The sequence below is a fragment of the Salvelinus sp. IW2-2015 genome, linkage group LG15 (genome assembly GCF_002910315.2).
Source record: "Salvelinus sp. IW2-2015 linkage group LG15, ASM291031v2, whole genome shotgun sequence".
NCBI classification, from domain to species: Eukaryota; Metazoa; Chordata; class Actinopteri; order Salmoniformes; family Salmonidae; genus Salvelinus; species Salvelinus sp. IW2-2015.
This window is the reverse complement of record NC_036855.1, coordinates 10,614,603-10,632,233: the sequence shown is the minus strand read 5'-3', so window position 1 is coordinate 10,632,233 and position 17,631 is coordinate 10,614,603. Positions and strand designations below refer to the sequence as shown.

Here is a 17,631-nt window from a genome sequence, read left to right as displayed (position 1 = left end):
ATCGTACACACTGGAAGCCATAGAGATCCTTTAAAATGATTAGCTAGCTTTCTCATTCCTAATTCTATGCTGGAAGCTATAGATACAATGCCTGTTAAAGACTCAACTGGCAACAAAAACAAACAATTCCAATGGAGTAAAACCACCATATATTTGGGTTATGATAGGGAAAGACAGTTATAAGCTTGAGGCGTTTATATTCTTCAAGAATCAGTGGGTACCTGGGGTGTATTCATTAGTCGGTAGCAAAATGTTTTGCAACGGAAATTGTTTACTCTAAACTAGGGATGGGCACGCTTATTGGAATATCTGAATGGATATTAATATTTGATTACTTGAAAGAGTATTCATTTTGAGAAAAGAAAAGCCTATAATATATATTTCTTAAAGGCTTTTAAAATTAAATGATCTATGTGATATTGCTACATAGCTTACAGTGATAGACCATTACATTCAACATTTTAATAAAACAGCTTTATGACCGTTTTATAAGTGAGCCTATGTCGGTAGGCTACAATGATCAACCAACTGATAGAATGTTGTTTCATGTGAATGGAGTTTAGTGGAGGCTGGTGGGAGGAGCAATAGAAGGATGGGCTCATTGTAATAGCTGGAATGGAATAAGTGGAACTGATTCAAACATGTGATTTCCATATGTTTGATACCACTACATTCCTGTCCTCCTATTGCTCTTCCCACCAGCCTCCACTGATTGAGTTGTGTGTACAAGGACTGGGGAGCGCAGCAAAATAGCCTCAATTAGCTTTATTATTTTAGCTAGCTAGCTGGCTAACTTAGCTGGCTACTGTAGCTAACTAGCTTCTTAACAAATGATTTGATGCAGTCAAGACAGGCACTACCTGATGGTATGATAGATAATCTATGGCAGCAACAAGTTTGTCTAAGTAGCGAGTCAGTTTGGCTACCTTCTCTCGCTCTGTGCCACACACATACTGTCAAACACAGGCCCCTGCTCCTCTCTCGCCCCTCCCCCACCAGCGCACCGACTCCATCTCTCGAGTTGTGTGAGCGAGTCTCCACTGAAGTTTACCCAAGTATTTCAACTATACGGTTACCCGAAAAAATATCATATTATTAGAATACTGAAATAATTTTAAAATGCCCAACCCTACTCCAAATCGAAAATATTTTGCAGTGAAATCGAGAGTTTCTATTGGTAGGGACGTCAAACTTTCAAGTTGCTGCAAAGACACTACGGAGGCTTTAGTCTAGAGCGTCCGGTTAAACATTTAGAGGAATTACTCATCAAGATGACATAAGATCGAGTGCTTAAAAGGTAGACTCCGTGTTATGACATAAATGCAGAAAGTAAACAGCATAGTGGGTCAATTTCCGCAACAACTAAGAGCATTGAAACACAAGGCTCAACTTCTGTCGTTTTTGGGCCCCGTCTACCTTGCTGTGAACAGCGTGATGTGAACCCGTGCACATGCGCAGATACCATGTGACTGTGAGAGCTAAGTCTTGCATTTCACTTATCTCGATATTTGTGGTTCTCTTGCTAACATCATTTCGCGGAGTCTACCTTTAAAGCTGCAATATGTAACTTTTTGGGCGACCCACCAAATTCACATAGAAAAATTAGTTATAGATCTGTCATTCTCATTGAAAGCAAGTATAGGAAGGGGTAGATATATTCTATGTGCACTATTTCTATACTTCCTAAAAAGTATAGTAGAAAATTAACTATGGGTTCTAACTCTCAAATGGCACGGAAAATTTGGGGCGGACTCTTTATGGACCCCTTTCCAGTATACAACACACTGACGTCACGCACAGACTCTTGGCTGCAGTAAGAAAGCCATTGCCATCTGCGCCCATTCAACATAACCTAGATTTACGATTGTATTACTTCTAAAAAAAATACCTACACTACCGTTCAAAAGTTTGGGGTCACTTAGAAATGTCCTTGTTTTTAAAAGAAAAGCACATTTTTTGTCCATTAAAATAACATCAAATTGATCAGAAATACAGTGTAGACATTGTTAATGTTGTAAATCACTGTTGTAGCTGGAAACGGCAGATTTTTTTATGGAATATCTACATAGGAGTACAGAGGCCTTTTGCAATTATGTTAGCACAGCTGAAACTGTTGTGCTGTTAAATAAGCAATAAAACTGGCCTTCTTTAGACTAGTTGAGTATCTGGGGCATCAGCATTTGTGGGTTCGATTAGAGGCTCAAAATGGCAAGAAACAAAGGACTTTCTTCTGAAACTCGTCAGTCTGTTCTTGTTCTGAGAAATGAAGGCTATTCCATGCGAGAAATTGCCAAGAAACTTAATTTTATTGGACATTTTGTGTGTGCTTTTCTTTCAAAAATAAGGACATTTCTAAGTGACCCCAAACTTCTGAACAGTAGTATATTTTGGGTTCTCATACGCTTACATTTATGTTCCGATTCTTGCTTGAACAGTCGTTATTATACTAGGTTGTGATCTTTGCAAAATAACTATTTTGGATGCAGGAATTATTAGCTTGAATGCTAACGCTCATTGACATAGGCTGTAGCATTTTACTGGTTGACGCTGAAGTGTTTAAAAAAAAGTATAATGCAGTTGACTTGCGATGATGACAGACATTATATCAAGACTTAAAATCCTATTTTAATCCAAAATGTGTGAAATGCACTCATAAGCAAATAGAGGCTTTTTTTGCTGCCATTCTATAAGACCTCCCCAGTGCTCTGCCACCAACTTGCGAGCATCGCCCCCGTGCGGCAATGTTTGCAAACACAGAAAGTGGTCTATAAAAGTCGCTGGCCACACACCAATACACAGATTTGACAGTCCAACTATCACTTAAAGGGAAACTTCACAATTTTTTAAACTTCAAATTCATAATCTCCAGCCCCACCCCAACATCAACATACGTGAAAATGGTGCATTTCAATGTTTTTTTGTAAAAAAGACTGAGGAATATAAGTGCTTCCAATGACATCATTGGTAATCGATAAAAGACAGTACTGTGCAGCCGTCTTCATCAACCTGGCCAAGGCTTTCGACTCTGTCAATCACCGTATTCTTATCGGCACACTCAATAGCCTTGGTTTCTCAAATGACTGCCTCGCCGGGTTCACCAACTACTTCGCAGATAGTTCAGTGTGTCAAATCGGAGGGCCTGTTGTCCGGACCTCTGGCAGTCTCTATGGGGGTACCACAGGGTTCAATTCTCGGGCCGACTCTTTTCTCTGTATATATCAACGATGTCGCTCTTGCTGCGGGTGATTCCCTGATTCACCTCTACGCAGACGACACCATTCTGTATACATCTGGCCCTTCTTTGGACACCGTTAACTAACCTCCAAACGAGCTTCAATGCCATACAACACTCCTTCCGTGGCCTCCAACTGCTCTTAAACGTTAGTAAAACCAAATGCATGCTTTTCAACCATTTGCTGCCTGCACCCGCCTGCTCGACCAGCATGACTACTCTGGACGGTTCTGACCTAGAATATGTGGACAACTACAAATACCTAGGTGTCTGGTTAGACTGTAAACTCTCCTTGCAGACTCATATCAAACATCTCCAATCCAAAATCAAATCTAGAATCAGCTTTCTATTTCGCAACAAAGCCTCCTTCACTCACGCCGCCAAACTTACCCTAGTAAAACTGACTATCCTACCGATCCTCGACTTCGGAGATGTCATTTACAAAATAGCTTCCAATACTCTACTCAGCAAACTGGATGCAGTCTATCACAGTGCCATCCGTTTTGTTACCAAAGCCCCCTATACCACCCACCACTGCGACCTGTATGCTCTAGTCGGCTGGCCCTCTCTACATATTCGTCGCCAGACCCACTGGCTCCATGTCATCTATAAGTCTATGCTAGGTAAAGCTCCGCCTTACCTCAGCTCACTGGTCACGATAACAACACCCACACCTTGCACGCGCTCCAGCAGGTATATCTCACTGGTCGTCCCCAAAGCCAGCACCTACTTTGGCCGCCTTTCCTTCCAGTTCTCTGCTGCCAGTGACTGGAACGAATTGCAAAAGTCGCTGAAGCTGGAGACTTAAATTTCCCTCACTAACTTTAAACATCAGCTATCTGAGCAGCTAACCGATCGCTGCAGCTGTACATAGTCCATCAGTAAATAGCCCACCCAATCTACCTACCTCATCCCCATATTGTTTTTATTTACTTTTCAACTCTTTTGCACACCAGTATCACTACTTGCACATCATCATCTGCTCATCTATCACTGCAGTGTTAATCTGCTAAATTGTAATTACTTCGCTACTATGGCCTATTTATTGCCTTACCTCCTCACACCATTTGCACACACTGTATATAGACTATTTTTTCCCCTATTGTGTTATTGACTGTACGCTTGTTTATTCCATGTGTAACTCTGTGTTGTTGTTTGTGTCGCACTGCTTTGCTTCATCTTGTCGCAGTTGCAAATGAGAACTTGTTCTCAACTAGCTTACCTGGTTAAATAAAGGTGAATTATTATATATATATTTTTTTTAATCATTGTGTGATTTTGACCAATTGTGAGTAGGCATTGGTTGATGAGGTCATTGGAAACACTTATCTTTCGCCATCTTTTTTACTACAAAAAATAGAAACGTGCCATTTTCACATATGTTGATGTTGGGCTGGTGCTGAGGATGGCAATGAAGTAGAAAAATTGACATTTTACTTTAAATAACAGCAAACCTGATATCCTATGCCGCGTTATGATTAGTTGAAATTAACTTACAGAAAAGTGGTTCCCTTTCAGTCGGTCACTCGGTATAACATACTATGTGGAGTCAACGACCAATCATATTCACTGGAAGAAAACTGAAAACACGCCTTCCTGGCTATAATACCGGGGCTCACATTAATTTCCTCAATTCTCATTAATTTACTCAAAGACAGTACTCATCCACCTTGATCAGGGTTTCCCAAACTCGGTCCTTTGTATTTGCTAAAAACAACTACTTTCTGCTCTGCTTGTGTAGCTAATGCTTCCTTGATTGGGTAGGATTTGTGTTTGCTAAAAACCCACTACTTTCTACTCTGCCTGTGTAGCTAGTGCTTCAAAAAGTCTAACCAGCCGAGTTTGAATCTCCGACCGTGCCCTAGGGTATGTGGTTTCACAATGAAGATACTCACAAGTGCCGTCCTGTTTGCCTGAGGTGGAAACATGATCAGGAGGATTTGGCTCAGACCAGTTCGTCTGACCATTGTCTCCAGCTGGGTTCAACTTCCATTGGGCGTCAGGCTGGCTTTCTGAGAAAGATTGGGGCTGCTGGCGAAGTGTCTTCCGGTGAAATTACCTTGAATGGGGTTGTCTGAGGCCGGGTCGATGTTATGCAGCGTGTGTGCTCTTTACCAAGTCATGACAAGTGTTCTGTTGTTTTGGACTTGCGGGTCCTTGTACGAGTTGACATTTCAGGCTCGCAAGGTAAGTATTGTTGTTGAAACTGTGGGGTCTATGTGTCACGTAGCTAGGAGTGGTGGGTGCGGAGTCAGGTGCAGAGAGCAGAGGGTTCTTTGGGTTTGCTGTATTTATTCCGGTAAGAATAAGGTCACGCCAACAACAACAAGCGAAAATAATGACCTCCTCAAAACAGGACACCAAACAGTCCAAAAACATAACCAAACACAACCATCCACAAACAGAACAGAAAACAAGCCTGCACAAAAGCAGGCGGGCCTAGAAGGCTTAAATAGCCCTGAATAAAACCCCAAACGAGAAACAGGTGAAACTAATACAGACATAACCAACAGAAAAGGAAAAGGGAATCGGTGGCAGCTAGTAGACCGGTGACGACGACCGCCGAGCGCCGCCCGAACAGGAAGAGGAGCCACCTTCGGTGGAAGTCGTGACACTATGGACTTTGGCTGCAGTGGCAGCGTGTCAGTGTGCATAGCCAGGATGCAGCAGGTTCTATATGGGGCTCCAACAGTTCAGGCTTCTCGGGTAAGTATTATTGGGAAAAAGGTGGCTTCTGTAACCCCTTTTTGGAGCCGGTGGAACCTGTGTGTGCTTAGGCTGCTGTGGGACTCCTAGTTTGGTACCCTCTGAGACAGTTTGGGGTGTGATTGTATGTTCCCATAGTATGTTATACAGAGTGACCGACTGAATGGGAAACTACAGTTATAAATATAACTACTGCTCCCTGCGCCGTCAAGGGGTTTGGGCTCGCTGATGAGTGGTACTGAATTGAGGAAATAAATGCAAGGCCCGGTATTATAGCCAGGAAGGTGGTGCTATCGAGGGCAGGCTCGGCATCCATTCGCCAGATTGGCGAGTTTTCAGGTTTCAGGTGAATAAGATTGGTCATTGACACCCCATAGTATGCTATACCTCGTTCCCTCCAGAGAACAGTAGTTCTATTCATAACCGTACGTTTGTTCCTTTTTCCGTGAAGGCAGCCTCCTGAAATCAACATCCGATATTCAAAAATATAGATATGAGCCTTCTACAAAGTCTCATTTAACCAACTATGTATAGGTTATTTCAAGTTTCCGTGTGGCATTTGAATAGTGTTAGTTTAAACAGCGCTACACCCTAAACGTTTGCCCCTGTTCTATTGATTTCAACGTGATATCCATGGAAGTGATTAGCAAAAAAATAGTTGCCTTACAATTACCGCATTGGCGACCCACTTGAATCAAAATGCAACACTTCAAAAATGTAGCTAGCCGTCTTCTACAATTTGTCCTCTAACAAGGGATGTACACATTATTCCCAGATTCGGGAATGGTTTGTGAGCTGTGGTAGTTAACAGGACATAAACCCCCCCTATCAAGCAATTGATTTCAACGTGATAATCGATATAAGTGATTGACAAAACAGTGTTGCGTTTCTCTTTCTGTTTTGGTGACCCCTGTATCAAAATACAACATTCTAAAATGTAGCTCATTGTGTTCTGCAAGTTGTCCTATAACCAGTGATGTAAAAAATATCTCCAGATTCCATTTTGCTTTTTAGTTGTGGTATTTTGGAACAGCCCATGATTACTATTGTTCCACATGTATAGTGCCTTCAGAAGGTATTCACACCCCTTAACGCTTCGAACACACCGACAGCGTCATTGCACAAAATAGTACGCAGCATCATCTGGATGTGTATGCAACAACAGTTCAACATTCACCTTCTGCTACCATTTCTGTCAAGCCGTCTACACATACAGTTTGAAGCATACGTATGCACCACACCGAACGCACTGCAACTGCCTCTGCAATGCAATGCTGCAAGGCAAATGCAGCATTTCATTGGAAATGAATGTAATTCTGGTGTACCAAAACGCAATGACGCTGTCGGCGTAACTTTAACAAAAAAAAGGTGTTATAGCCCAAATTTAAAATGGGTTATATTCAGATTTTTGGTCACTGGCCTACACACAACACCCCATAATGTCAAAGTGGAATTATGTTTGTTTTTTTATTAATACAAATTAATAAAAAATAAAAAGCTGAAATGTTTTCAGTCAATAAGTATGCAACCCTTTTGTTATGGCAAACCTAAATAAGTTCTGGAGTAAAATTGTGCTTAACAAGTCACATATTACATTGCATGGACTCACTCTGTGTCCAATAATAGTGTTTAACATGATTTTTGAATGACTACCTCAACTCTGTACCCCACACACACAATTACCTGTAAGGTCCCTCAGTCGAGTAGTGAATTTCAAACACAGATTCAACCACAATGACTAGGGAGGTTTTCCAATGGCTCGCAAAGAAGGGCACATATTGGTAGATGGGTTAAAATAAAAAAAGCAGACAGAATATCCCTTTGAGCATGGTGAAGTTATTAAATAGACTTTGGATGGTGGATCAATAAAACCCAGCCACTAAAAAGATAAAGGCATCCTTCCTAACTCAGTTGCCGGGGAGGAAGGAAAGGCTCAGGGATTTCACCATGAGACCAATGGGGACTTTAAAACAGTATCAGTCAAAAGTTTGGACACACCTACTCATTCAAGGGTTTTTCCTTTATTTGTACTATTTTCTACATTCTAGAATAATAGTGAAGACAGCAAAACTATGAAATAACACATATGGAAACATGTAGTAACCAAAAAAGTTTTAAACAAATCAAATATATTTTATATTTCAGATTCTTCAAAGTAGCCACCCTTTGCCTTGTTGACAGCTTTGCACATTCTTGGCATTCTCTCAACCAGCTTCATGAGGTAGTCACCTGGAATGCATTTCAATTAACAGGTGTGCCTTGTTAAAAGTTCATTTGTGTAATTTCTTTCCTTCTTAATGCGTTTGAGCCTATCAGTTGTGTTGTGACATGGTAGGGATGGTATACAGAAGATATGGACTTTGTATTTGACCAAATAGGGCTATTATGGCAAGAACAGCTAAAATAAGCAAAGAGAAACAACTGTCCATCATTACTTTAAGACATGAAGGTCAGTCAATCCGGAACAATCCAAGAACTTTTAAAGTTTCTTCAAGTGCAGTCGCAAAAACCATCAAGCTCTATGATGAAACTGGCTCTAATGAGGACCACCACAGGAAAGACCCAGAATTACCTCTGCTGCAGAGGATAAATTCATTAGAGTTACCAACCTCAGAAATTGCAGCCCAAATGAATGATTCACAGAGTTCAAGCAACAGACACATCTCAATATCAACTGTTCAGAAGAGACTGTGTGAATCAGGCCTTCATCTTTGAATTGCTGAAAAGAAACCACTACTAAAGGACACCAATAAGGAGATAGTTTCTTGGGCCAAGAAACACGAGCAATTAGTCCAAATGTGAGATTTTTGGTTCCAACCGCAGTGTCTTTGTGAGACGCAAAGAAGGTGAACAGATGATATCTGCATGTGTGGTTCCCACCGTGAAGCATGGAGGAGGAGATGTGATGGTGTTGGGGTGCTTTGCTGGTGACACTGTCAGTGATTTATTTAGAATTCAAGGCACACTTAACAAGCATGGCTACCACAGCATTCTGCAGCGATACGCCATCCCATCTGGTTTGCGTTTAGTGGGACTATCATTTGTTTTTCAACAGGTCAATGACCCAACACACCTCCAGGCTATTTGACCAAGAAGGAGAGTGATGGAGTGCTGTATCAGATGACCTGGGCTCCACAATCACCCGACCTCAACCCAATTGAGATGGTTAGGGATGAGTTGGACCGCAGAGTGAAGGAAAAGCAGCCAACAATTGCTCAGCACATGTGGGAACTCCTTCAAGACTGTTGAAAAAGCATTCCAGGTGAAGCTGGTTGAGAGAATGCCAAGAGTGTGTAAAGCTGTCATCAATGAAGAGTGCCTACTTTGAAAAATATAAAATATATTTTGATTTGTTTAACACTTATTTGGTTACTACATGATTCCATATGTGTTATTTCATAGTTTTGATGTCTTCACTATTATTCTACAATGTAGAAAATATAAAAAATTAAGAAAACCCTTTGAATGAGAAGGTGTGTCCAAACTGTTGACTGGTACTATACATAAGTTAATGTCTGTGATAGGAGAAAACTGAGGATGGATCAACAACATTGTAGTTACTCCACAATACTAACCAAATTGACAGAGCGAAAAGAAGGAAGCCTGTACAGAATATTTATCCTGTTTGGAGCAAGGCAAAGTAATAATGCAAAAAAATCTTGCAAAGCAATTAACTTTTTGTCCCGAATACAAAGTGTTATGTTTGGTTCATATCTAATACAACACCTTACTGAGTACCACTCTCCATATGTTCAAGCATAGTGCATCATGTTATGGGTATGCTTGTAATAGTTAAGGACTGGGGAGTTTTTCCAGGATAAAATTGTTTCAGTGTGCTTTCCACCAGACACTGGACAATTCATTCACCTTTCAGCAGGACAATAGCCTAAAACACACTGCCAAATCTACACTGGAGTTGCTTACCAAGAAGACAGTGAATGTTCCTAAGTGGCCGAGTTACAGTTTTGACTTAAATCTGCATGAAAATCTATGGCAAGACTTGAAAGGGAATGCCTTGCAATGATCAAAAACCAACTTGACAGAACTGAAATAATTTTTTAAAGAATAATGGGCAAATATTGTACAATCCAGGTGTGCAAAGCTTTTGGAGACTTACCCCGAAAGACTCAGCTGTAATCGCTGCCAAAGGTGATTTTAACATGCATTGACTCAGGATGTGAATACTTATAAAAATGAGTTATTTTTTCAATACATTTGCAAAAATGTCTAAAAACATGTTTTCACTTTGACATTATGGGGTATTGTGTGTTATATAACAGGTGAACTTTTTTGTTTGTTGATTTAATCCATTTTGAATTCAGGCTGTAACAACAAAATGTGGAATAAGTCAAGGGATATGAATACTTTCTGAAGGCACTGTATGTGTAGATAGTACATTTTATGTTTAGGTTTTCAATATATAACAAACTGTTTCTGCATATTAGTCATTCATTTGGGCACTTTAAAACAGTTGACAGTGGGCTATTTATCCAAATGTCTTGTCAACAGGAAGCAGAGACGGCATCATTTACATCACTTACATTTTAGGAAAATATATTTAACTTTCAACATTCATTTCCAATTGTATTGTACTTAAATCAGGTCAAAACTACTAATCATGCTGTGATTTATTTATTTTGATGAACAGTGAACAATTTCAAAGATTTTACTGAATTACAGTTCATAAGGAAATCAGTCAATTGAAATAAAATAAATCTATGGATTTCACATGACTGGGAATACATATATGCATCTGTTGGTCACAAAACAAAGGTAGGGGCGTGGATCAGAAAACCAGTCAGTATCTGGTGTGACCACCATTTGCCTCATACAGCGTGACAAATCTCATTCACATAGAGTTGATCAGGCTGATGATTGTGCCCTGTGGAATATCGTCCTGCCCCTCTTCAATGGTTGTGTGAAGTTGCTGGATATTGTGGGAAGTGGAACACACGGTCGTACACGTCGATCTAGAGCATCCCAAATCTTCTTAATGGGTTACATGTCTGGTGAGTATGCAGGCCATAGAAGAACTGGGATATTTTCAGTTTCAAGGAATTGTGTACTGATCTTTGCGACATGGGGCTGTGCATTATCATGCTGAAACATGCCTGCCCATACCATAACCCCACCGCCACCATGGGGCACTCTGTTCACAACGTTGACATCAGAACCTCTCACCCACACAACGCCATACACGCTGTCTGCCATCTCCTCGGTACAGTTGAAACCGGGATTCATCCGTGAAGAGCACACTTCTCCAGTGTGCCACTGGCCATCGAAGGTGAGCATTTTCCCACTGAAGTCGGTTACGACGCTGAACTGCACTCAGTGGGCAAATGCTCACCTTCGATGGCCAAATCAAATACAAATTTGGCCATCGAAGGTGAGAATTTGCCCACTAAAGTTGGTTAGGACGCTAAACTGCATTCAGTTCACGACCCTCGTGAGGATGACTAGCAGGCAGATGAGCTTTCCGGAGATGGTTTCTAACAGTTTGTGCCGAAATTCTTTGATTGTGCAAACCCAGTTTCATCAGCTGTCTGGGTGGCTGGCCTCAGACGATCCCGGGTGATGTGGAGGTCCTGGGCTGGAGTGCTTACACGTAGTCCGCGGTTGTGAGGCCGGTTGAATGTACTGCCAAATTCTCTAAAACATACTTGAGGCGGCTTATGGTAGAGAAATTAACATTGGCTGCAGTCAGCATGCCAATTGCACACTTCCTCAAAACTTGATACATATGTGGCAGGCATTGTGTTGTGTGACAAAACTGCACATTTTAGAGTGACCTTTTATTGTCCCCAGAACAAGCTGTGTAATGATCATGCTGTTTAATCAGCTTCTTGATATGCCACAGCTGTCAGGTGGATGGATTATTTTGGCAACGCTCACTAAGAGGGATGTCAACAAATTGAGAGAAAGACTTTTGTGCATATGGAACAGCTAATGAAACATGGGACCAACACTTTACATGTTGCTTTCATATTTTTGTTCAGTGTAGACCCGAGATCACAAAAATGGGTTTGCCCTGCCTACTATTGGACAAATTCTGGGGCTTAATCATTACCCCAAGCAACAAAAACAAGTGTTTCTATTGGACACATTCAGGTAGGCCCCGCCCTCTTTGCTAAACCTGTCCAATAGAAACGTTTTGTAAGTTTTTGGCATTATGATTACACCCGGAGAGGAAGAGGAAAAGAAAGGCCCAACTTGGCAGAAAATCTGTCTCCATACAGCAGGTGGCTATTTTTTCATTGTTTCGCCAACCAAGCAATACGCTTTGTATGGATGTCAATGAGAGTGTCGAATTTGGTCAACAACAAAAAATGATGGCTTAATTGCTATGTGATGTTTATTTGATCTAATAGAAGTTTCGTAATGATTATGTTTTTACGACTGTACGGATATAAGTGGGACCGAGTGGTGCAGCGGTCTAAGCCAGTGGGCCACTCCGTGGCGCACAATTGGCACAGCGTCGTCCAGGTTAGGGGAGGGTTTGGCCGGGCTTGGCCATCATTGTAAATAAGAATTTGTTCTTAACTGACATGCCTAGTTAAATAAAGGTTAAATAAAAAGTGGGACATTTGACATCCCGGAAAATTTGAGAAAAAACACTATCGAAGTTGTCTCGAGAAGGCTATGCATATTTATAGCATGAGGTATCAGCATAGCTTTTCATTCATTTATTATTTTTATTTGTTATTAACAAAAGAGGAATAGTCACATGCAAACAAGCATACATAAACTATTTACATTGCCAGGAATCCTAAACAAACAAATCATATTCATTAATAATACAACAAGTTTGAATTGCCTTTTTGTTTTTCATTTTAGTTAAACTAGTGCCATATTGTTTAAATTCATTTATAAAGTAAAATAAGTTAAGTTTTGAAATAGGCCATTTGCATTTGTGAATATGAAACGTACCTAATATTATTAGCAGTTGAATTAAACATACTACATCTTTATCAATGTCAATAAATTATATCAAAACCATTAAATTTACAACTGGTCCTGTTTTCTTTGTAAGAAAGTTCTGTATGTCAATCCCAATAATTATACTATAAATACAGGTAAAAAAACAAATGAAAAATGGTCTCCTTCTCCATTCCACAGAAATCACAATTATAGTCAATATTCAGCTTGAATCTTTCCAAAACATGTTTCACAGGATAAATTCTATGTAACATTTTAAATGAAACATTCTTTACCTTGTTACTGATAAAATATTTGTTAGCAATTTTCCATGCTTTCCCCCATTGTATATCCCCATAGACATTCAACCAAAAAATCTTGCTGAGGGAATTGTAGTATCACAGACAATATTCCTTATCTGTTTATTACTACATTTACCTTTGAGGATGTTAATATTTCCAATGAATATATTTTAATGTAAATCTGTTACTTACATCAAACACAGAGGAATAAAATAAAAAATACAACACCCCTTGGAATTGCATCAAAAACAAATGCATATTATTTGGGGGTTATTGGAATTCGAAACTTATCAAGAAATTCCCCATATGAGAGTAGATATCCATCCTCATTCAGTAACTGACCAACCAAAATAATTTTATTCTCAAACCAGTTTCGAAAAAAAAGAGACTTGTTTTTAAATCGTATATCTTTGTTGTTCCATAGAAAGTATCTGTGAGGGGAATAATTATGTTTATATGCTAACATCCAAGCTAAAAGTGTCTCCTTATGGAATTTGGCCAATTTTACTGGGATTTTATCAACATCAAAATTACACCGAAGCAGAAATTCTAAACCAACAACAGAGTCAAATAAATACTTAGGGAAAACATTCCAAATACTGTTCTGGTTCTTAATATACTTCAGATTCCAATTTATTTTAAAAGTATTATTTAGAGTATTGAAATATAAAACCTCAAGACCTCCTTGTTCTTGGGTAATACTGAGAATATCTTTCCGTAGATAGTGAGGCTTGTTCCTCCAAATAAAATGATAAAACATCTTCTCAGTCCTTTACAATTTTAGGGGGTAAGTCAAGTGATAACAAGACATAAACCGATAACCCTTCAGCTTTGGACAATAAAACCCGACCATATAATGAAATATCTCTCAGTAACCAGAGGTTCAATTTCTTCTATGTTTTCTCAATAATGGGGTTAAAGTTTAATTCACTCCTTTGTTTTTCATCCTTGCATATAACAATTCCAAGATAAGTCACCTTATCTTTAATTGGGATACCATATACTTCCTGTAAAACACAGTCCTTGAGTGGAAATAAGACTGATATATTGATATTAATTTTCAAACCTGAAACTATGGAAAAGTCTTCAATACAGGAAACTACTTTAGAAACCTCATTCCTGTCTCTCAAAAATATGGTGGTATCATCAGCCAGTTGACATAGTTTAAATTCCTTGCCAAGTGCTGAAACACTTTGAAAATTCGCTTTCTTGATATGAAGAGCCATAATTTGAGTAACCAATAAAAAAAATGGACTAATTGGGCAGCCCTGCCTAATGCCACGGGATGTCCCGTGAGCTAATTTCACAGAGCTAGTACAACCACTATATAAAGTTGGGACTGCTTTAAAAAAAAGATACCAAACCGAAAAAAAGTTATTGCTTTGAACATAAACTCATGTTCTACAGTGTCAAAAGCTTTATAAAAATCAACAAACATAAGAAAACTATCATCAAGGATGAGGTCATTATAGTCAATCATATCTAAGATCAACCTGATGTTATGACTACAGTAATGTGGCGACCATGCATAAAACCAGATTGTTCTTCATCAATTATATGATATAAGCCTTGTTTCAACCTCTTAGCAAATACAAGGGCAAATCATTTTCCATCATTATTCAAAGGCTATGAGCCTCCAGTTGTCTATATAAAGACTATCCTTATTAGGTTCGGGAATCAAAGATATTACACCTTGCTTTAAGGAAGCCGGTAACTCCCTGTAGCACAGCGTCTCTCTCCATTGAATACAGGCAGTTGACGTCAACAACCCCATCGAATATTCAAAAACAGATTACAATAATGAGATGTATCCACCAATCCAAATGAAGGCGAGACAGACAGCCCACCGTGCCGCTTTGTGGACAACGACTCCTATTGTTAGGGCGGAGAGACATGTATCTTGTCAGTATATCCATAATCTTTGGATCCTAAATGAAACGGTTTCCGGCAACGGTCTGCGACTAATGAACACACCCCTGGTGTCGTGTCGAACACCAGTTAATAACCCATGCAAAGTATTCGCTAGAAGGCTGACTAGTTAGTTAAGTTAAAATACACGTGTATCATCGCGATCATTGTTGCAACATGGCATTCTGTGAACGGATATAATTGCATACCTAGGAATTACACCAGTCAAATTGTATGGCTATGCATGTCAGGCCAAGAAGCTAACGCCGGTAACTAGCAAGAAGTTAGCCAAGTAGCTAACGCTGGTTTCAGCCATTTTGAAGCAGATAGAGATGTAGCTATAAAAAGGCGGCCAACCAGGTGAGTAGTTGTAGTTAACTCAGTGTCCATATTTTGACATACCTTTGTTGACTCGTTTTCCAAATTCCTGTAATCATTTTCCCAGACCAATGAATGTAGTGGAAACTTCACCCTAAAATCTTCGTTGACCGCGGATAACATATTCCCCTACTTCGAACTTCTCAATGTAGCTAGCGTATATTTACAGCCATGGACAACCTAAGCTAAACGTTAAAGTTGAAGAAATATGAATCAAGTCATCTCCATATTCCAACAGGATTCATGTCCAATTTTGCTAGCCAACTTCTACAAAATAAAACTTTCGAAAAACAAGGAAGTGTCAAGTTGAGACTATTGGGATAGGGGTGTTTGAAATAAACGATTTGTTCTACAAATTAATTTTGGCAGAGGATAAATACCAATATTGAACTATATTTCAGAATAAATATAAGTACATGTATATATTTCTGAAATAAAGAAAAGTTAAGTTAAATATTGACTAATAATATAGTCCCCTTCTTGAAAAATAGATTGTTCCAAGCAAGGACGTGACCATTTACGCTATGGCCAGGGGAAGCAGGTCTTTACTAATTTGTGCCAAATACTTTTTCGTAAATATAATTTGATTTTGTATGGTAAATATAGAAATATGCTTTAATATTGTAAGTGGTGCATGTTGCGCAATTAAACTGCAAATCAATTACACAATTCCCCCAATCTCGTTTACCATAGACGTCACATCCCTTTCACGCAACAACAACTCGTTAGCCTTCTTATTATAGCTCAGTGTAGCTAGCACACATATCTGGCAGACGGCTAGCTAGTTTGCTGAACTTGTTTAATTAAAGTGATGTCAGTAGCTAGTTACCTAGCTAGTCGTTTGGCTGACCATTTTACATTATGTACAGGAAGTTCACCCCGTAGTTACATCATCCATTAGCGGTTTGCGTTCTGTCAGCCACCGAATTAGACATTATTTTTACGTAGTGTATTGCTGCAGTCCGCTGTCCACGTTGGATATATTTCGTAATTCCAGAGTGTACTTTGACGAGCTGGCTCGGCTAACGCAAAGAGCATCTCGCCTCTTCCTCTCTGGCTGTTACAGACTAGTGGCAAGAGAATTTCCGTCGTGACAATCGCAGCTGGTTGTTGTGTGCAAGCTGCTAACACAAGTCATTTAGCGGTACGGTAGCGTTGTTGGAGCAAGAAACTAAATAGAGGAACCAGATTTTCTTTACTTCCTATTTGCTCCTTGCCAAACTGATCTGTATTTTTTTCAACAGCTGTTTTTATATTATTCGCTTAGCTAAATTCTGCCACCGCATCAAATGAGTAAATAAACAGACTCACCAATTCCATTGACATTTTTATCTCTGCAAGGATGTCTAAACGATTAAGGAATAGTGAGCTATGCGCTGATTGCAGTGTGCCAGGTAAGTCACTTAACGTTACTGATCAAATGTGAGTAGCTAGCTGTGGTTAGCCAAACCATACATAATCCAGGCAGAATACCTGTCAAGTATTAATATGGCTAATAGATTTAGCTATAACTAGCTACATAGACTAATGTGTTGGTTTATGTAGCTAGCACGTATATGAGCTCAAATTAAGCATGATATTAGGTTAGATAAACTAGGTACCAGGACAGTTGAGTTGTTGGCAGCTGTGGCCTTCAGTTTTGTTACAAGCAATGTCTTCCCCTATGTAGCCAACGTTGTCAACTACAGTGTAACATGTAATTACTGCTCGTTCATTGGATGTACAATAATGCACAGAGCCATCTCCTGAGTCCGTGCATGAGTCATGCAAGTCTTCTTTGCATGATGTCATCATGGTGTGGCTATTCCAATACAATGTGTTTTTATTTTATTTTACAGGCATAATCATTTCAAAGATGATTTCCTATCAAAGTGTTGCTACAATGACAATGTATTTGATGTGATTATCAGTTGAAGTTTTGTTAAGTGTCACACAGACCATTGCCTCTTTAGTCTGTGTAAATTTGAATATACACCTTTTTTTGATAATCTGCCAAGGTACAGTTGAAGTTGGAAGTTTACATACACTTAGGTTGGAGTCATTAAAACTCGTTTTAGAACCACTCCACAAATGTCTTTGTTAACAAACTATAGTTTTGGCAAGTTGGTTAGGACATCTACTTTATGCATGACACAATTTTTCCAACAATTGTTTACAGACAGATTATTTCACTTATAATTCACTGTGTCA

At 39.5% G+C, this 17,631-nt stretch overlaps 2 protein-coding genes across 11 annotated transcripts in view; one reads left to right on the top strand and one right to left on the bottom strand.

The window, feature by feature from the left end:
• Positions 1 to 15,746, bottom strand: part of LOC111974965 (ankyrin repeat domain-containing protein 13A) — a 37,746-nt gene extending 22,000 nt beyond the window's left edge. For 2 of the 3 annotated variants that reach the window (XM_024003075.2, XM_024003076.2), the window contains exon 1: positions 15,466 to 15,746. In XM_024003075.2, coding sequence (XP_023858843.1) covers positions 15,466 to 15,564 — 99 coding nt within the window. In that variant the 5' untranslated portion in view covers positions 15,565 to 15,746. The remainder of the gene's footprint in view (positions 1 to 15,465) is intronic. The other variant, XM_070446928.1, reaches the window with a different exon arrangement.
• Positions 15,033 to 17,631, top strand: part of git2a (G protein-coupled receptor kinase interacting ArfGAP 2a) — a 29,602-nt gene continuing 27,003 nt past the window's right edge. For 3 of the 8 annotated variants that reach the window (XM_070446925.1, XM_070446923.1, XM_024003069.2), the window contains exon 1: positions 16,141 to 16,835. In XM_070446925.1, coding sequence (XP_070303026.1) covers positions 16,784 to 16,835 — 52 coding nt within the window. In that variant the 5' untranslated portion in view covers positions 16,141 to 16,783. Of the gene's footprint in view, positions 15,424 to 16,139; positions 16,836 to 17,631 lie in introns of those variants that run through there. The other 5 variants (XM_070446926.1, XM_024003072.2, XM_070446922.1 and 2 more) reach the window with 4 other exon arrangements.